General features: G+C 41.4%; 1 protein-coding gene across 1 annotated transcript; it reads left to right on the top strand.

Annotated features, from left to right (window-relative positions):
• Positions 1–9,898: 9,898 nt before the first annotated feature.
• On the top strand, positions 9,899–20,244 carry LOC128598609 (GTPase IMAP family member 1-like). The gene is made up of 3 exons (XM_053609198.1): positions 9,899–9,999; positions 11,963–12,014; positions 15,416–20,244. Exons 2-3 carry the CDS (start codon positions 11,969–11,971, stop codon positions 16,300–16,302), a joined length of 933 nt encoding a protein of 310 aa, XP_053465173.1. The 5' UTR covers positions 9,899–9,999; positions 11,963–11,968; the 3' UTR covers positions 16,303–20,244.
• The last annotated feature ends 1,591 nt before the right edge of the window (positions 20,245–21,835 follow it).

Here is a 21,835-nt window from a genome sequence, read left to right on the forward strand (position 1 = left end):
TCTCTGCTGCCATCTTCACATTGCCTTCTTCCTCCTGTGACCTTCTTGCCTCCCTCCCTTGTGATGATATTTAGAACTACACAGATAATCCAGGTTAATCTCCCCATCTCTAAATCATTAATTTACTCACATCTGCAAGGACTTTTGCCCGTAAGGTAACAGTCACGGGTTCTCTATTACCAAATCTATATTAGTTTCTGGGGCTGCTCTAAGAAATTGGTGCAGCAAGCTTGACTGGGGGCAGTAATTAGTTGTCTATGGTTCTTGAAGCCAGAAGTCAAAAAAATCAAGCTGTCATCAGATCCATGTACTCTCTCTGAGGACCATAAAGGAGGATCCTTCCTTGGCTTTCCCTGTTTTCTAGCAGTTGCTGGTGACGCTGGCATTCTTTGGCCTACAAATGCGTCACTCCCATCTCTGCCTTGGTTGCCACATGGTTTTGTCAACCAAATTTCACTCATTATTTACATCTCAGCATGTCAAAGCATACATTTTTTGTTTCCCATAATTAGCTATGTCTTCAAGAAATGAGCAGCAGGATGATTTATTGTAATTTCACTTGTGTGTAAAACAAATGCATCCTGACCCAGCCACAGCCACTTGTCTCCTTACCTCCTCCCCATCCGGTCATATCTGTCACTTAAAGTTGTGGTCATAGGTGCGGCACCTGGGGCTCAGTGAGTAGGGTGCTGGCCCCATATACCAAGGGTGGTGGGTTCAAACCCAGACCTGGCCAAACTACAAACAAAAAAATAGCTGGGTGTTGTGGCAGGTGCCTGTAGTCCCAGCTACTTGGGAGGCTGAGGCAGGAGAATCACCTAAGCCTAGGAGCTGGAGGTTGCTGTGACCTGTAACACCAAGGCACAAGTTGTGGTCATAGCACAGGCTAGAAAGGCTAGGCTATAAGGGCTCATGTCCCTATCTTGACACCTGCTGAATTGTTCAGAAGGAAGTGGAGAGGAAGCCTGAGCCAAGAAGAAATATCACTACGGGAGCCACACTGATTTGTGCTTCAGCTCCTCATTGGATCCCTCCTCCAGCTGGGGCAGGCCCAAGGATGAAGCAGAAGAGTCTTCCTCTGAGTCAACAAACTCGAACTAGTTCCTCATACAGAGACACAAGTTACCACTTGTGACTCTGACGAGAATGAGCTGAACAAAATAAAATCTGCTCTAAATTGGAAGAGGTGCTTATATGTGTTGGTACTTTTCTAAATTTTAACAATGAATTTCTCAAAACCTAAATAGTTAATAATTAGCTGAGCACCTTCATTGTCTTTAAATATTGTTTATCATGAAGAAAGACACATGACTTTGGTGTATCAGTTGGAAGACAGAAGTCCAAAATGAGTCTCATAGGGATAAAGTCAAGGTGTTAGCAGGGTTCCTTCTTGAGGAAAAAGTGTATTTAAATGACTCATTTCTAAGCGTGAAAGATCATAAATGACTATTTGGAAATCCTGCCATTTCTGTCAGCCGCTGTGAGTCTAACGTATTTGCATTTAGTAGAAGACCAAGGACTTCCAAATAAAGACAATGATCCTACCTATAACTGTAGGTAGTTATTCTAACAACATTTTTTAATTACCTTCACATCTTTGTTGAAATTTCAGAATCAGTTTCAGTCAATTCATACAAGACTGTTAGGAATTTTATTGAGATTGTATTGAATAAATACATAAATTTAGACAGAACAAACATTTTAACAATATTGAATTTCCAATTCACAAACATGGTATATGTCTCTGTCTAATAAGGTTTTGTTGTTCCTGAATAACATGCTTGCATAGATTTTATTGCATTTTCCCTTAAGTAGTTTATATTTTTATGCTATTATAAATTATATTTTATTTTATTTTCCAATTACTTAATAACAGTACATTAGATGGAATTTTTAATATTAATTTTGTATATTAATCTTGTATTCTGTGACCTTGCTAAATTTACAAGTTTCGGTAGGTTTGTTGCCTTTGCTGTTATTGCTCTTTCCTTACAATTTTCCATGTAAAAACTTATGTAGTCAATACATAAAGACAATATTATTTCTTCCTTTTCCATTCTTTTTTTTTTTTTTTTTTTTGTAGAGACAGAGTCTCACTTTATGGCCCTCGGTAGAGTGCCGTGGCCTCACACAGCTCACAGCAACCTCCAACTCCTGGGCTTAAGCGATTCTCTTGCCTCAGCCTCCCGAGTAGCTGGGACTACAGGCGCCCGCCACAACGCCCGGCTATTTTTTGGTTGCAGTTTGGCCGGGGCCGGGTTTGAACCCGCCACCCTCGGTATATGGGGCTGGCGCCCTACCGACTGAGCCACAGGCGCCGCCCCCTTTTCCATTCTTGTATGCTTTTACTTTCTTTTTATTATCGTATTGCACTGGTGATAACCTCTAATACAAAGTTATATAGTGAAAGAAGTGGAATCTTTGATCTATTCTTAATTTTAGAAGTAAAAATCAATATTTTACCATTTACCATGATGTTATCAGTGGGGTTTTCAAATACGTTCGTCATCAAATTGTGGGTACTGCTTTCTATTTCTAGTCATTTGAGAATTTTAAATACAAAGATATATCAAATTTTGTAAAATTATTTTTCTGCATCTACTAACATTAAAACATATGAAAGTATAAAGTCACTGATAGAAATAAATATGTGGTCAAATTTAGAATATTCTGTTACTGTAATGGTGGTATGTAAGTCTTTCAAATCTCTAGTATGAAAAGTCCAAATGGCCAAAAATAACTATAGCTACAGTAACACACAATATAAAAAGTTGCAAATTGTGACATCAACAACATAAAAAGTGTGGAGGGAGACTGAAAGTCTATAGGATTTGTATGTGACTGAAGTTAAGTTGTCATCAGCTTTAGACAATCTGTTATAACTGGGGGTGGAGATACGAGAGGACAAGATGGAGGAAGCAGAGGCAGAGGAAAGCTCACTCTTTAAGCATACATAAATTGAATCTGTCATGAAAAGTTTATGGTAAGTGTAGGTTAGGGAATGTAATAAAGGAATAAAGGAAAGAGAGAAGAGGTAGATACTAAAGACAGCATGCATACAGGGAGACCACAATGCATATCAGGAGCTCTGGAGCATGTTGAACAAGACAGCACAGACCCTGAAAAAGAAAACAAGAAATGTCTTGCCGAGGCCTGATCTTCCACCCTCCTCAGAGCCTGTACAAAGTTCTCAGAGGACTTAATGAACTGCTGCTAGAAACTGGGGACAGTACTGCAGCTGGATTTCTATAAAAGGAAAACAATCTGTTGGAATAGAGATAAGACCAGTTCCTTTCACCCCTGCTCCTGACGTGGCTATGGCCTCAGCCTATCTGCCTGCGGAGGCCTTGAGATATAATTGCTTCCTTTGCTTGCTATGTACATGGTCACACCTGTTGTTTGCTCTGCATCCTGCTTCTAAGTCCAGTTCCTTGTTCTTTAAACCATATCTCATTCCCCTAGGTTATAGATAAAGAAAGGTAGAATGTAAGCAGTTACAAAAGTTAGTTACAGAGTAGCTTAGTTGAAATTTGAAACACTGCAAAAATAATGATGAATAGGGCAGTTTTTGCTTTACTCATTGCCTTGCTAACCTGGTGATAATGTATGTAATCAATACTGAGTTAACCCGGAGCAAAGGGTCTTCACTTCTCCTCCCAGAAGGTGAAGAAGTTCCCCCTAGGCCTACTCTTTAAGTGCCTACTCTGTGCCTTTGTCTTTATTACTTTCATTCTTTTATGTTCACCAAGCACTGGGGATACCCACAAGCTGTGTGGGGGCTGGCAACCTCTCAATAACTATGAGGTGTTTCATGTAAGCCTCATGATAACCACAAAGCAAAAAACTACAGCTGATACACAATTAAAAAGAAAAAGTAATCAAAGCTTAGCGTTACATTAAATCACCAAATCATAATATTAAGCAATAACAAGAAAGGGAAAAGGGATCTATTATTTAAAAAAAAAAAAAAAAACAGAAAACAATTTGCTACTTGGCAGTAGCAAGTGCTCACCTACCAATAGCAACTTTGAATGTAAATAGATTAAACTTTCCAATCAAAATACATAAAGTGGCTGAATGGAAAAATCAGTAAAACCAAGAATTGTTTCTCTGAAAAAAAATAAACATAATCAAAAAATCCCTAGCTAGACTAAGAAATAAGAGCAAGAAGACTCAAATAAATAAAATCAGAAATGAAAATGGAGGCATTACAACAGATGCCTCAGAATGAAAAGGATCCTAAGGGATGGTTATGAATGATTGCAACAAATTGGATAACCATAGGAAATGAATAAATTTCTAGAACTGGCCAGTAATAAGTAAATAAAGCAGTAATTAAACACCTTTCTTTGTTAAGAAAAGCCCATGACCAAACAAAGCCAGCTTTATGATTGAATTCTACCAAACATTCCAAGAAGAATTATGTGCATTATCAATACTTCTTAAAATCTCCTTAAAAATAGAGCTAGAGAAAATACTTCCAAACACATTTTATAAGGCCAGAATCACCTTGATACCTAAGCCAGACCAACACACCACAAGAAAAGAAAACTACCAGCCAATATCTCTGCTAAACATTAATGAAAAAATTCTCAATAGAATATTAGCAAACAGAATTCAACAACATATCAAAAATATCATACACCATGACCAAATGGGGTTTATCCCTGGTATGCAAGTCTCGGTTTAACATACGCAAATCGATCAATGTGATGCACTACATTAACAGAATAAAAAATAAAAATCATATGACCAGCTCAACAGTTGCAGAAAAAACATTTGACCAAGTTCAACATCCTTTCATGATAAAAACTCTCAACAAAATAGATATATAAGAAAATCCCCTTCTCTCTGGTGGTTAACATGAGATGTGGATCATTTAGTTTCCTACTCGAGAAGGGCCTGAGCAAGTTATCTACGCAATGAAGACTCAGTCTAGTTGGCAACCCTCAGAAACGATTTAGAGTATGCCTCAGACTTGTTATACTTGGTAGGCAAGGAAGCAAAGTTATTACCCATTAATTCCTGGCTGCCAATGATTGAGGGACACTTCCAGGGGAATTAATTGCCTGGGACTTCCAGCCTTTCACCATTTGTTTGTCAAGCATTATTCTGCAGAGACAAAGCTTTTGAGCAAAAAATTTAAGGTGCTTGAAGTGAAAGGTAATGGGAATGGATGGTAATGGGGAATAGCAAGATGCTACTAGAGAGATGGTTACAATATTTCTTAGGAAATTTTGACAAATATCAAAGACAAAGTAAGACCAGTTGAGGCTCCTACTTCAGAAGGGCTGAATGGAGACAATAATAGCATCAGTTGTTACCTGAACCAGTCTTCCAAGACACTGCTCAAAAACAAAGTGGAGATCAGATTGCCAGTTTCTAGTTCCACATGCAAGAAACTTGGAAGTTACCACTCCATCCTAATAACAAGTAAAAAGCTACATGAACTGAAAGATCAACAATTTTCTAAAGTCCATAAGAAAAGTGAGGTTACAGGGCAAACCACTGCCCTCCAAATTGGAGAGACAGATAGGCAAATGCGGAGAATTGCAGCAATGGAGCAGAAACCTCTGTAGAAACCCGCATGGAGGTGAGAAAGCCTGAACTATGACTGACAAATTGTCGGAAGCTAGAGGTGTGGACAAGTCTGAGAGGTAAAAACTCCAAGGGATCTAGTCAAAGGAGCCCCAATGGCTTTTGTGAGTTTCACTCAAACTGATTTTCACAGTAAATATCAAGGAAAATTCCCTTAATACTTCTGGCAAAAGAAAAACCACTGTTTTCTTTTTGGTTTTTGTTTGTTGTTGTTGTTTTGTTTTCTTTTTGCAGTTTTTGTCCAGGGCTGGGTTTGAACCTACTACCTCTGGTATATGGGGCCGGGGCCCTACTCCTTTGAGCCACAGGTGCCACCCCAGAGCACTGTTCTTCTTAACTAAGTCTGCTCTCAGGAAATACTAGTTAACCAGAGCTTAATCTGCTAGGGGTTTATCAGAGCTTAATTGACCAGCCCAGCCAGCTTTAGCCATCAAGTCTCATGTGAGAAGGGAGAGAAAATCTGAGGAACATGTAGGAAATTCACAATTCCAAGGCACAGGCTCACCAAAAGACTGAAACCTAATCATAGGACTGTACCATGCTTTCCTTCCCTCCATGTCTTACCATCACATTACTAAAAACATATTCACAGTAATTCCCTTTAGCCAATACATCATTCCAGCTGCCAAGAAAGTTATAAAGCATACTAAATGGAACACAGTTGGAAGAGACAGAGCAAGAATCAGGACAAGACATGGCAGGAATGTTGGAATTATCAGAGAAGGAATTTAAAACACCTATGATTAACATGCTGAGAACTCTAAGGGAGAAAGTAGATAGCATGCAAGAACAAATAAATAATGTAAGCAGAGAAATGGAAACCCAAGGAAAGAAGGAAAAAGATAAGCTAAAGATCAAAAACACTGTAACAGAATTGAAGAGGACAAGATAAACTCTCTGAGTTTGGGGATATATTAATAAAAACCTCAAAAACTGACAAGCAAAGAGAATAAAAAATCAAAAAAGAGTAGAATATCCTAAAATGATGAGATAATTAAAAAACATGTAAAATACTTATAATGGCATTAGCAGAAGAAGAAAGAAAGAAAGGAAAAGAAGAAATATTTGAAATTAATATCAGCCACCAAACCACAGATCCAGAAAGGTCAGATAACACCAAGTTGGATAAATGAACAAATATATATAACTAAAAAACCTAAACCTACACACATGATACTTAACCTATAGAAAACCAAAGATAAATAAAATACCCTAAAAGAAGACAGAGGGGGGAAAATATTACTTGTACAACAGCAAAGATAAGAATTACATCTGACTTTTCCTCAGAAACCATACAAGCAAGAAGAGCACGGAGTTAAATATTGATAGAGTTTAGAAGTAAAATCTACCAATGTAGACCTCTGTACCCTGAACAATTATTCTCAGACAAACAAAAATTGAGGGAATTTGGTGCCAATAGACCTACCTTGCAAGAAGTGTTAAAAAGAAGTTCTTTAGAGAGGAGAAGAAAAATAAAATGTGTCAGAAACTTGGATCCACATAATGTAAAAAAGATCATTGAAAGGAACAGTGAAGGTAAAATAAAAACTTTTATTTTTCTTGTTCTTAATCGACCCAACAGAAAACAGTGTGTTCATAATAATTATAGCAAATAATAGCAACAATGTATTCAATTATGCATACTTACATTTATACTCATATATGCTGATTAGTAGGTTTTGATTAGTTGTGAGCATAGATTGTGAACTCTAGGGAAAAATAATTTTTTTTTTTTTGAAAGAGGAAGCTCCCTGTCCATACCTACCCAAAGCAACACACAATTTTAATGGAGCCAGTAGTGTTACCCACGCTATTGGCTATGGGTTTGCTGTAGATGGCCTCTATCAGTTTAAGAAATGTCCCATCTGGGGCGGCTCCTGTGGCTCAGTTGGTAAGGCACCAGCCCCATATACTGAGGGTGGCAGGTTCCAACCCGGCCCCAGCTGAACTGCAACCAAAAAATAGCTGGGCGCTGTGGCAGGCGCCTGTAGTCCCAGCTACTCGGGAGGCTGAGGCAAGAGAATCACTTAAGCCCAGGAGTTGGAGGTTGCTGTGAGCTGTATGATGCCATGGCACTCTACCAAGGGCCATAAAGTGAAACTCTGTCTCTCCAAAAAAAAAAAGAAATGTCCCATCTATACCAATATTCTTAGGTGTTCTGATCATGAATGGATGCTGGATATTACCAAAAGCTTTTTCTGCATCAATTGAGAGAATCATATGGTCTTTGTTTTATAATTTGTTTGTGCGATGAATTATATTTATAGATTTACATATATTGAACCAGCCGTGGGACCCTGGGATAAAACCCACTTGGTCATGGTGCATAATTTATGTGAGTGCTTCTACAGCAATCACAAGTAGGCAGACAAAGGAATTATTATATTATCCCTCATTCAAGGGTTCAAAGTATGAGCAGAGTTTACAGAAGAAGAAGCGTTAGTTTCAAGATTCCAGGAAGCTACGTTTTGAAAATTCTTTGGAACTGAGTTACCATGAGAAGGACTTTACAGGACTGTCCTTGAGTTTCTGCTAGAAGCCTTTTGTCCTTATAGATCAGAACATACTTTTCCCAGGTTTCCTGTCTCATTCCTCCCTTTATATGCATCTTTCAACTTGGGGCCTCACCATCAGCTTGCTCCTGGAGGAGCCAATAGTATTTCACATAGAACACTACTGTAGGAACACTGTAGAACAGTGTAGGAGCCAGTAGTGTTACACATATGTGGTTGGGGTTTTTTTTATTAAATCATAGCTGTGTACATTAATGCAATTATGGGGTACAATGTGCTGGTTTTATATACCATTTGAAATATTTTCATCAAACTGGTTAATATAGCCTTCACCAAATTTTCTTACTTATTGTGTTAAGACATTTATACTCTACACTTGGTAAATTTAACATGTACCCTTGTAAAATGCACCATAGTTGTATTCCCACCAATTACCCTCCCTCCACACAACATCCCACCTCCCTGCCCCTCCCTTTCCTTTTTCCCCTTTTTCTTGGTCTATAGTTGGGTTATAGCTTTCATATGAAAACTACAAATTAGTTTCATTTTCAGTAGGGCTGACTACATTGGATACTTTTTCTTCCATTCTTGAGATACTTTGCTAAGAGGAATATGTTCCAGCTCCATCCATGTAAACATGAACAAGGTAAAGTCCCCATCTTTCTTTAAGGCTGCATAATATTCCACGGTGTACATATACCACAATTTATAAATCCATTCATGGGTCAATGGGCACTTGGGCTTCTTCCACGATTTAGCAATTATGAATTGGGCTGCAATAAACATTCTGGTACAAATATCTTTGTTATAAAGTGATTTTTGGTCTTCTGGATATACCTAGTAGAGGAATCGTAGGATCCAATGGCAGGTCTATTTTTAGATCTCTAAGTGTTCTCCAAATGTCTTTCCAAAAGGAAGGTATTAGTTTGCATTTCCACCAGCAGTGTAGACGTGTTCCCTTTTCTCCACATCCATGCCAAATCTCTGGTCTTGGGATTTTGTGATATGGGCTAATCTTACTGGAGTTAGATGATATCTCAAAGTAGTTTTGATTTGCATTTCTCTGGTGATTAAAGATGATGAGCATTTTTTCATATGTCTGTAGGCCGTGTGGCTGTCTTCTTCAGAGAAGTTAGGAAAAATTTAACTGAGAATTTTGACCAGTAACTCACGCCTCTTGCAACAAGGCACCAACTCACACAATACCATCTGTGAGGGAAATTTTAGCCAGTAAACAAAAACTGTATTGGAGCACCCTTCCTACTCATGTGATTGGGCCCCCAATGACTTTTTTATTTACCTGAAGATAAAGTAAATATTGAAAGGAAGACATTTTGATGACATTAACGATATCAAGGGTAATAAAATGAAAGCTTTGATGGCCATTCCAGAAAAAGAATTGTTCCAAAATTACTTTGAAGGGTGGGCTAGGCACTGTTGTCCATGCATAGCTTCCCAAGGGGAGTAACTTGGAAAGTGACCATGGTAATATTCACCAGTGAGGTATTTAGCACTTTTTGTAGGATGAGTTTGAGAAGTTGATTGTCATACCCCTCCTACCTGGAAGAAACTTAAATGCTTATCACTAAGTGAATCTTAGTAGTGATAAGGCTATGTCTATATGATTCCAACTATATGATATCAGCTTAGTCCAAAGCATGGGTGGGTTTTGTAGTGAAAACCTAAGTGCCCACCACCTCCCTGATGAGTGCTTCTGTCTCTTTAAGTCAATATCACTGCCCTCCCCGAGCTTTCTGAACTCTGCAGTCACCAGTCAGCCCGGCTCAGTGACTTCCTCCATGTACTAAGCCTTCTGCCCTCACAACTGAAGGGAAAGCAGCAGATTCAGACTTTTCAGGGCTGACTTCAGAGCCTGTCACCAGGAAGGGTGAGTCTGAGCCTGGAAGACGGCTGGGGATGGGAGCTGAGGGCAGTGGGAAAGACTCAGTACCTGAAGGTGTTGTCCTAACAAAGCTCTCTGAGCAACCTGTGTTCTGCTCAGAAACAGAATAACCACACACTTCCAGGATTTTAAAGACATTATGAATTTCCAATGGAGTAAGTTTGCCAGCTCCAGAGCACACACGTTCTTACTTGGGACTAAACCCTTTCTCTTTCTCCCTGAATCAGAGAAATGCTAGAACTATTGAAGGGGACAAAATATACCGTAGAGGGCAGCAAACAGTCCCCAAATGTAAATTCAGCAAAGGTGAAAGATATGTCTAAGGATGCAGAAGCAATTCTAACCTCAGAACAAGTTAAAAAGTAAAAATTCCATATATGTGTATACCTGAGCTGAATCCTCCAATTCTCCGCCTTCTCAGCACTACAAAGGGGTCTTTCAGGAGATGTCTAAGGTCGTGAACATGGTCTTCAAATTCTTGCCCTACATGTACCCTTAAAGGCCTCCCCAGTCCTAGTAGCCCAGGACCCATCTTAGTGCTGACCATCTGAATTTCTTCATCTGTACGATAAAGGGAGAGGCTAAGGAAACCAGTTTCCAGGGCAGATCCCTGGAAAGGCTGCACTGGGAGCCCCTGGGGAAGGGAGATGCCTATCAAAACAAAGATGCAAATGCAAATCACAATCTGTGAAAATTTTGCTTTTTATTTTAAAGAATCTCCTAAATAATTTCAAAAAGAGTAAATTTAGGGAGGCATTTGACCAGATAGACATGGAGACCCCTGGAAGTTTTGAGATTATAGGAATTTACAGGTTTAAATTTAAAATTTACATTTTAACCTCAGATTTCAGCTCTTATGAACCTTGGATTAACTTTCAACCCCCAGTCCAAACTATATGGAAAGTTCCAGTGACCTGCCCAGAGTTCTCCAGATTCCCTGTAGCACACTTGCATTTTCATCTTTGATGAGGACTTCTTACTTTGATTAAACCCTTGTTCTCTGTTCTGAATATTGCAGCTGTCTGTTCAGTTCTGCTCTTGCATTTGTTATGGAGTCTGCTGATTTCTGCATGCAAAATAATTAATCATGTAAGGCCAGTGGGGTGAACTTTACTGAAGGCTTTAGGGAGAGATAGGGGAAGTTCCTACAGAAAAAGTCTTGGATTGAGTACAAGGCAAACCTGCTCTTCAGATCCCTCACCAGAGACAGTTATTCATCCAGCTTCCCTCTCTGCTCTTCCCCAGGGTATGGTGTCCCCAGGTTCCCTGGAGTGGCCAGGGCAGGAGATGGGAAGATGTGTAGTTTGACGTGGATAGTAAGGCACAGATAAAAATGCAGAAGAGAGTCAGTAGTCATGACCAAGGGAGCTGCATTCTGTTGCTTTTGTGATCAGGCAAACTGGATCACAGAGTGTTTAACTTTATTAAATAATGTTTGAAATTGGCATAATCACTTTATTTGGGGAAAAGCCTTGAATTTGGAGGGGGCAAAAACTTGCAGGAGTTGAAGGGAAATGTCCCAGTCTTTCCAGCACAAAGGTCATATTTAGACAAGCAAATAGAAACAGACAGTTGGCTTTTTGAGAGTAGAGCTGAGAGCTCTTGGGTCAATTTATGAAATGCATTTGTGAGCCAGAGAAACCCAAGATTTACCCAGTGTCCTCTCATTTGTTTCCTAGACCAGTTCCCACTAAGACAGGTCCCTAAATCACTGAGAAAAATTGTTCTCATATTCTAAGTTATTTGACATCATTTCTAAAGATGGACTTATCACTTATTTCACTTGCCTTGTTTCCCACCCCGCCCCATGCCAACTCTCATAAACACACACACAACCCACAAGATTTTAAAATCCTTGAAGGCAAGGACAATCTCTTTCCACTATTATCCCCAGCATTACATCTGTGACAAATGATTATGACAATAAGCCATTCTATGACTGTTTCAGGTGAGCATGGGACAGCAAGAGAAGACTGGAAGAGATGAGGAGCTTATATGTGGTAAGAACACATGTCTGAAGAACACACTTGCCCCTGTACGTTTGTGCCTGGATTGGGTACAGAGATGATTCAAAGCTAATGTTCAGACATGCTACTTTCGGGAGAAAATTCTTTTAGCTAGCCTCCAAATGATAGAGAGGTTGTGACCACCAAGATATCACAGCAAAAGCCTTGGCACCACCTCTGCCCTGATCTACTGTGAGATATTGGGAAAGCCCTTTGACTGCTCTGGGCCTTGGGAACTGAGCATAATAATTGAGGCCCTAACCTTCTCCTCAGTCAGTGGGTCAGAGTATAGAAGATTATGTGAATATAGTTTTCCAAAGAATGTGTTGGAGAAAAATTATTAAGAATTAAAACATAATTAGGCAGGAGGTTCGAGAGAGAAGTGAGGGAGGGAAAGAGAGACAGAGAAGGGAGACTCAGGGACAGAAGATGGGCAGTGGAGACAGACTGAGAATGGGAGTGCCTCTCTGACATTGGTTCTGCTGTTGGATTTTACAAAGATCCAAGTCACAGAAGGAAAGAAGAATGTGGATTCACACCAGTCATTTCCTTTCAATGACAAACTTGCATGGGTGGTGTAAGAGCAGAGTGATGACAGTCAGACCAGAACAAGGGTATTTAGTGGAAGAGAGATGACATTCACAATAGATAGGAAATGGGGTGGAGGTTGGAATAAACCTTAATCATTTATTTCTCACCCCACCTCAAAAGAAATGTCTGTGCCTTCCTCCCAGTTTTGGGGGACATGAAATTTTTGGAATGATGAGTGAACTTACCTTGTCAGGAGCTCAGCACTAAAGAACAGTTTGTGGGGCCAGGTGTGGTGGCTTATGTCTGTAATTCTAGCACTCTAGAGGCCAAGATGGGTGGACTGCCCTGAGCTCAGAGGTTTGAGACAAGTCTGACCCAGAGTGAGACCGAGTCTCTACAAAAAAAAAAAAAAAAAGCCAGGTGTTGTGGTGAGCACCTATAGTCCCAGCTACTTGGGAGGCTGAGGCAAGAGAATCACTCAAGCCCAAGACTTGGAAGTTGCTGTGAGCTATGATGCCATAGCACTCTACCAAGGGCCACAAAGTGAGACTCTGTCTCAATAAAAATAAATAAATAAATATAAGAAAAAAGAAAATTTTAAAAAGCCTTCAAACTAAAACAATTGAAATCAAAATTAAAAGAAAAAAAAGAACAGCTTGTGGCTCAGGGTCATCATGAGTAGTTGAGTCTATGACATGCTCCACATGCAATGTCCCACTTAATCCTCAGAGGAACTTTTAAGGTAGGTTGACCAGTTATCATTCCCTCCACTTTCAATATGAGGAAATTGGGGATGGCAGAGGTTAGATCAGGCCAAAAATAATTACCTGTGAATGACACAGTACTCTGCAACAGAATACTATGAATGACATGAGGTAAGACCAACTGTCACCATACCCCACAATATACTGACATGGAAATGTTGTATGGCACCAAGATAGGTAAGTGGGGCTGTGGTTAGATTCTGCAACAGAAATGAACCCATGTATCCTGTGTCTGGCTGCCACCTTCGGAAATGTGCTGCCTTGGTTAAAGAGGGCCATCACTTTCATTCTGAGATGTGGAAACCTTCTCATTGTCTCTTAGGCTCAAACAAAACCAGTGGGAAAGAAGAAGCCAAGAGAAAAACTAGACTACCTTTCCCAAGTCTAAGGTTGGAGGACACCAACATCAAACCAATTACAAACCTCTCATTAGTTTTAATTCTTGACATTCTCAATGCTTGAAACTAAATTCAGTTTCCTGTTAAGGTTGTTCTCACCTTAGTAGTAAAATAAGGTTAAAATTCACTTCTGGACAGAAACAAATTCTTAGAATGAATTTGTTCATAGTAGTAATAATGAAAACTACCAAGATAAATGATACAACCATAAAATTATAGAAGGATAAATTTAGAGAACACCATGGGGCCATCAAAAATCAAATCCCCTTCATTTAAAAGGTGGCAAAAGTGAAATTCAGAGATGGCCTTCTTCATGGACTTCAGTAGTAAGACAGATGCCACAACTCAGGTGTCCTGCCTTCCATCCAGGTGTGGGCAGTTCCTAAGACCCTGAAACTTCCTGTCTCCTAATCAGAATCAGAATCTAAAGCCAATTAGTGACTTTTGAATGAGAGAGAACAATAACTAGTCCACCTACTTTAAAATTTCCTCTGAGGATTAAGTGGAGCATGTCATAGATTCAACTAAGACAGTTCAGGAGCGCTGGCCTTGCAATCTCCCCTACCTCTGAATAAAATTGCAAAAGATGACAGGTGAAACTGGTTAGGAACAGGCTGGTTAGGCAGGTTTTGGTCTCTGGGATGGGATGACAAATTCCATTCTGGCTACCCCTGGACTAGGTGACTTCAGATTTTGAGGTCTACAATCCCCTACAGAGGGAAATGCTTGCCCTGGCACAAACAGCATAAAGAGTTCAGGAAGGAGCTGGTGTCAGAGAAGTGAAAACCAAGACTACCTCATCATCTTGGACTCTGTATATTAGAGTGACCTAGAAACCGCCACCTTCTATCAGCTCAACCACCCAAGAGTTGGCTCAGAATCATGCATTGGGACCTAGAAATGCCACCAAGGTCTGAATTTGAATCCAGAAGCCCTCACCCCCAGAATCTTTATCTACCACTTGAGCTGACATGATGACCTCTTATTCCCAGCCTCCTCAAAGAAATGACTCAGAGTCACTGAACACATACTAAATGCCAGCCACTCTGCTCAGCACTTGGGTGGATTAGCTCTAACCCTCTGAAGACCAACCAACGCCATTATTCCCATTTTACAGAAAAGGAAAGTCAAGGCTCAAAGAAATTAAACAACTTCCCCACAGCTACCCAATTAACCAGAAAGGCAATGCTTTAATCTCAAGGCTTCTGACTCCAGATCCCACCCAGTAACCACCATCCCTTCTTCCAGGGATGGACATGTGTTAGAGAGCCCACCACAGGGGTCAGGTATGGAAAGACCCATGAGAATGCAGGGGGAGATGAAGGCCCTACGTAGCCTGGACGTGTGCAGAGGGCCAGAGGGAGCTAGTGTCAGCTGAAGAAATGGCCTCTAGAGACAAGTTCATCCGGTGGTGAGGTATCTACAGGTACATGTGGTGAAGCCAAAGAGGAAAGGAACAGATGGGTAAGGATCACCCAGGAGTTCAGTCTCTGCTCAGATCACCACATAAAAGTCGGTTCAAAAGCAAAGGTTGAAGCCACCATTCTTTGTTCAAAAGGCATCTGGGAGATCCATTTACTCAGGATACCTCAGGGGACTCAGGCTGAGACAATTAGGGGTCTTTAGGGGTTACTTGCTGGGTTGGTTACTACACTCTGCCTCGGGTTACGATTTGGAAGCTTACAAATAATTTGTCTAACAGGTTCAGCAGAGAACAGCCGGGCCCTGCAGGAGCCCACGCTGAGGCTCATCCTGGTGGGGAAGACTGGAGCGGGCAAGAGCGCCACCGGAAACAGCATCCTGGGCCAGCGGCGCTTCCTCTCCAGGCTCGGAGCCACGTCTGTGACCAAAGCCTGCGCCGTCGGGGTCCGGTGGTGGGAAAAGTGGTGCGTGGAAATCATAGACACTCCGGACATTTTCAGTTGTGAAATCCCCGAGGCAGAGCCCGAGTGCGAGGAGAGAGGTCGCTGCTACCTGCTCTCCGCCCCGGGTCCCCACGCGCTGCTGCTGGTGACCCAGCTGGGCAGGTTCACCGCCCAGGACCAGCAGGCGGTGAAGACGGTGAAGGCGATGTTCGGGGAGGACATCCTGGAGCGCACAGTCATTATCTTCACCAGGAAGGAGGACCTGGCTGGTGGCTCGCTGCAGAGTTATGTGCGTGGCACAGAGAACCGTGCCCTGCAGGAGCTGGTGACCGCGTGCAGGGGCCGAGTCTGTGCCTTTGACAACCGAGCCAACGGCCAGGAGCAGGAAGCCCAGGTAGAGGAGCTGCTGGGGCTGGTGGGGACCCTGGTCAGGGAGAACGGGGACACGCACTACACCAACGATGTGTACCGCCTGGCGCAGGCCCTGCACTGGGAGTGCCCGGAGGAGCGACTCCGGAGGGTGGCGGAGAGGGTGGCAGCCCGCATACGCGGGGCCCAGCGGTCCTGGCTGCTGGCCGGGCTGTGGGAGTGGCAGAAGTGGCTCAAGTCCCACGGGAGCGGCTGGTGGATGCGCGTGCTCCTCCTTCTGGGGGGCGCGCTCCTGCTCTACCAGCTGTTCTGGAGGGGCTGGTGTGAGGGCTTTCCTGAGGTCACACCTAGCTGACCTTGTAAGTGTGACCCTGACCCATCAATGCACTATTGATGTGACTGTGGCTCCTAGAGTTCTGCGTCTGAGGTTAGAGACTGCCATCCCTGTTCTGGTCCTAACCTGTCCACTTGAGCGTATGCCAGCACCCACCCCCCACCAAACCTTCCCTGCTCTCCACCCCTGGGCCCAGGGACCAAAAACCCAGGTGGAGGCTCTCCCCTTGCAGGAGCCAAATGACCACTGTGGCTTTTGCTCATTTCCCACAGACCTCAGGCTGCCTTTCAACTTGTACCTTACCTAACAAATCACACGATGTTATCTAATCATGTTTAACCTTATATTAAATAAAAGTATAAAAAACCAGATGAGAAGCATTGAGCTTCCCATTCCCCACATTCCCTATGGGACCAAAAGGGAGCAGAGCCTCGGTACTGTGCAGCTGGGCTTAATGGATGACCATGTTGTGTGAAATGAAGTTGGTAGTTGTAGATGCTTGTTCCTCTTGTTGTAAGTGCTTGCCATCTGGAAGAAAGACTCGGACCTCACTTCGGGTATAAATCAGATGGTGATTTATTGCACTTGCGCAGGTGGGCTGCCGCCCAAAGGTGAACGGCCCCGAAGAGAAAAGCAGGTTGTCTTTTATACCTTTTTTCTTGCCATGCAAGCAAGCAAAAACAAAAGCAGAACGTGGCAGTTAGTTAGCCCAGGGGTGGGGTTACAGAATTGGCTGGGGCGGGGGCGGGGGGTGGCGGTTGGCACAAGGGCAGGGTTACAGCGAGTCAGTTGGCACCAGTTGCAGTGAGTCAGGGGATTGTATTGTGGCAACTGGCATGGGGACAAACTTGGCTTGGGAAATAAGTTTTTCACCATTGTTTAGTCATTGCTGGAGGGCTGGGGTATGTTCTACCATTGTTACCTGTTGCTAGGAGTTCTTGGGAACTCAGGGAACTTCCTTGTTCTATTCTGAAACCTGTTCTCAGGATTAACCCAAGGGGGGGTTTGAAACATGTGGGGACTCAGGCTGAGACAATTAGGGGTCTTTAGGGGTCTTCTTGCTGGGTCGGTTACTACACTCTGCCTTATATGCCCAACAAAGTTGTTACTCTTTGTCATCCCTGCCTGCAAAACTCTGCAGAGTAACACACATTCTGATGGGTGATCATAGGAGGAGAACATAGCAGTGTGGAACCTTCCATCTGCACTCCTGATGCATCCCCAGTCAGACCTCTCAGAAACTAGAATGCAAATGATTCTGTAATTCCAAAGAGAGTGTAACTGGGGCTCAGTTCCCAGGCTTTTGAGGGCCTATGTAAGTCTACTTCCAGGGAGGCTTATACACCCACAGGTGAATGTGTAAATAAGATGAGTAAGTTCTGGAGATCTTCTCAACTTAAGGATAAATCAAACAAATTGAAGAAGTTTGGAAGTTTTTCTTTATTTCAGTCTCCAAGAAATAGGGCAAACAGGTCTTTGTGGATCGAAAGCTGGTGGTAACGATGGTGAGATATAGAGTCATATCTGGGAGAGTCAGCTCTCCATTCCAGATAAAATGAGGCAGGTTAGCCTGTATTGTCTGCCCTACTGTTCCTTCTTATGCTTTCACCCACACTTGCTGTGTCTTCAACACCACCACCCTCACCCACAAATTCCAGCTCATCTCTGCTATCACCATGTAAGTCCACACCTCTGCCCTACACCATCCTCTACTGCTGCCCTCACAGCCAGAGACTTTCAGGTTACTGATGACCTTGATTACTAAAGAAACAAGTAAAAAGGGAAAATAATATGCAACCACTGAGCCGATATTAGAGAGGGAGGCCAACACTAGCAGAAACACTAGTGCCAAATGGTGAGACTCAAGATTTCCTCAGCAACAGAGGCCATTGGTGTAAGGAGTTATAAGCAAATCCCAGAAGATACCCTAATAGGAAATCTTGGTATGGTCTTGTTCACTTTTTCATGTACTTTTTTTTTTCCTTTTTTGAGGCAGACAGAGTCTTACTATGTAGCCCTCAGTAGAGTGCCATGGCGCCACAGCTCACAGGTACCTCAAAATCTTGGGCTTAAGTAATTCTCTTGTCTCAGCCTTCCAAGCAGCTGGGACTACAGGCACCAGCCACAATGCCCAGCTATTTTTTGTTGCAGTTGTCATTGTTGTTTAGCTGGCCCAGGTCAGATTTGAATCCGCCAGCTTCGATGTATGTGGCTATTGCCGCAACCATTGTGCTATGGGTGCCAAGCCACTTTTCCATGTACCTTTGCAGTGAACAGACAGAAGAACTCTGCCACTGGCATTCTGCTGATAAAGAAGATAACCACTGGTGAAATTAAATGTGAAAAAAGAATAGCAAAGGGCTCGGCATGAGCAATAGAAGGTTTCAACCCTCAATGCAAATCAAGTGAGAAACATTGGATTCTTGCTCTTGGTCTGCACAGGAACAAGACCTAGGGAATTCCTAGGAGCAGTGACTGAATGGGTGGGAACCTGGGCAGGCGCATTCCAGGGATCTTATAGCAGAAGGTGATTGGTCAAACCCAATTTGGATTAAAATCTCAAAAGATACAATCTAAAATGCATAAACCCAAATGCTGAAATCCTGAAAAGTTGAAATCCCTGAAGTTTAAATTCCTAAGGTCCAAAATCCCTAACACCTAAAATCTCGATAACAATATATTTGCATCATATTAGGCAGAACTATTACCTTGTTCTTGTCTTTATTTGGCAATTGAGTTGGTTTAAGGAGGTGCATGTGGATGCCCAACTGACAAGGAGTGGCTTTGTGAGCTTAATTTTTAAGATCAACTTGTCTGGATTAAGGAATACCTAGAAAGCTGTGAAAACATAATTTTGTATATTTCTGTGAGGGTGTTTCCTGAGGAGATGCATGAATTAGGTGAAGAAATCTCCCCTAGGGTTGAAGGCCACCTTCCAATTTGCTGGGGCCCTGCATGTGGAACAGATTTCCAAGTACCCAAAACAGCATAGAGACATCACACAGCAGATGGGAAAACTTACTAGGGAATACTCATGTCAGTGTATATCAAACCAAAGAAGTTTAAAAAGAGCAGCGCCTCACAGAAAATGACAGTGAACATATTCTCCAAGGGAAGCCAAGGTCTCCAAGAAAAAAAAAGTGGCTTTTCATTGTGATTAAAGACTTCGAACAATAGTTAATGATTATGAAAATCAGGCAGCTTTTATGGACTATCTCTGTGCAAATGCCTGTAACCTATTCCTGTAATTTGCTTTTTCATACATTGAATTTTCTTTTTAGTTTCATTTTATTTTTCCCCTTTTTAGTTTTTTCCACTATTTTAAATTGTGAGAGTTGTTTTTTATAATTTGTTATGCTGTGAATTTCATCTTCACATCAATTCCAGTACCAGAGGTATGAATTGGGTAGAGACTTTGAGAGAATTCTAATCATTTTATGTATTTTTTGCAAATTCGATTCCACAAAAGAGCATTCTTACAACACTGACTGTGTGTGTGCATATAAAAATGTTAAAACTTCCTCAAGTAAATGAAAATATGTCCTTTTTGTATGTCTGCATTTGTGAAAGGTAAAATTTTTCAAGATCTTAGCTCTTTGGGCAGCTACATGAATTATGATGAACCATGGCAGCTTTTGATAGATCTCATTAAAGGACTCAGGTTATTTGACATGGCATTTCAGATGACCGCAGTTATAAAGCTGGGTTCTCACAATTGCCAATCATAGTGATAAGCATTTATACCTTTCCCTTTTTTTCTTACTTCTTTGTAAAGACAGGTTGCCTGCTCATCACCAATATACCTGCTATGACTGTCATTGTTACACCTGAGTATTAATGCTTGCAAAATTATGTTTGTGGTTTTTGCCTGTTTTATTGTGAAAAGTGGCCTGTGAGGTGTTCTGTCAAGTTTTTATGTTTCAAAAAAAAATCCTATGTTAAAAGTGTAAATAAATACCTTTTAAAGAATTTTAGTGTGTGGGTTATTTATTTATTTATTGTTTCAGGTTCATTGAGGGTACAAAGAATTAGGTTACACTGTTCGTATTTCTTAGGTAAAGTCCCTCTTATAATCGTGTCCCTTCCCAAGACGTGTGCTGTACACCATAAACCCCATCTCCCTCCCTTCTTCCTTCTCCCTTTCCCTCATTCCCCTGCCCCCCACCTTGAATTGATTTGAGTTTTTCTCTTACGTGGATATGTATTAGATCACCTACTGCCTTCATATTAGGATTGAGTACATTGGATTCTTGCTTCTCTATTCTTGTGATGCTTTACTAAGAAGAATTGTGTCCCCACTCTATCCAGGTTAATACAGAAGAGCTTTTAAAGAAATTTTAAATCGATCACATGATCCTCTCAATAGACGCAGAAAAAGCATTTGATAAAATCCAGCATCCTTTTCTAATTAGAACACTGAAGAGTATAGGCATAGGTGGCACATTTCTAAAACTGATTGAAGCTATCTATGACAAACCCACAGCCAATATTTTACTGAATGGAGTAAAACTGAAAGCTTTTCCTCTTAGAACTGGAACCAGACAAGGTTGTCCTCTGTCACCTTTACTATTCAACGTAGTGCTGGAAGTTCTAGCCAATACAATTAGGCAAGACAAGGAAATAAAGGGAATCCAAATGGGAGCAGAGGAGGTCAAACTCTCCCTCTTTGCTGATGACATGATCTTATACTTAGAGAACCCCAAAGACTCAACCACAAGACTCCTAGAAGTCATCAAAAAATACAGTAATGTTTCAGGATATAAAAATCAATGTCCACAAGTCAGTAGCCTTTGTGTACACCAATAACAGTCAAGATGAGAAGCAAATTAAGGACACAACTCCCTTACCATAGTTTCAAAGAAAATTAAATACCTAGGAGTATACCTAACGAAGGAGGTGAAGGATCTCTATAAAGAAAACTATGAAATCCTCAGAAAGGAAATAGCAGAGGATATTAACAAATGGAAGAACATACCATACTCATGGATGGGAAGAAACAACATTGTTAAAATGTCTGTACTTCCCAAAGCAATCTACCTATTCAATACCATTCCTATCAAAATACCAACATCGTACTTTCAAGATTTGGAAAAAATGATTCTGCGTTTTGTATGGAACCAGAAAAAAACCCGTATACCTAAGGCAGTTCTCTGTAACAAAAATAAAGCTGGGGGCAACAGCATACCAGATTTTAGTCTGTACTACAAAGCCATAGTGGTCAAGACAGCATGGTACTGGCACAAAAACAGAGACATAGACACTTGGAATCGAATTGAAAACCAAGAAATGAAACTAACATCTTACAACCACCTAATCTTTGATAAACCAAACAAGAACATACCTTGGGGGAAAGACTCCCTATTCAATAAATGGTGTTGGGAGAACTGGATGTCTACATGTAAAAGACTGAACCTGGACCCACACCTTTCCCCACTCACAAAACTTGATTCAAGATGGATAAAGGACTTAAATTTAAGGCATGAAACAATAAAAATCCTCAAAGAAAGCATAGGAAAAACACTGGAAGATGTTGGCCTGGGGAAAGATTTCATGA

The sequence above is a fragment of the Nycticebus coucang genome, chromosome 11 (genome assembly GCF_027406575.1).
Source record: "Nycticebus coucang isolate mNycCou1 chromosome 11, mNycCou1.pri, whole genome shotgun sequence".
Taxonomy (NCBI): Eukaryota; Metazoa; Chordata; class Mammalia; order Primates; family Lorisidae; genus Nycticebus; species Nycticebus coucang.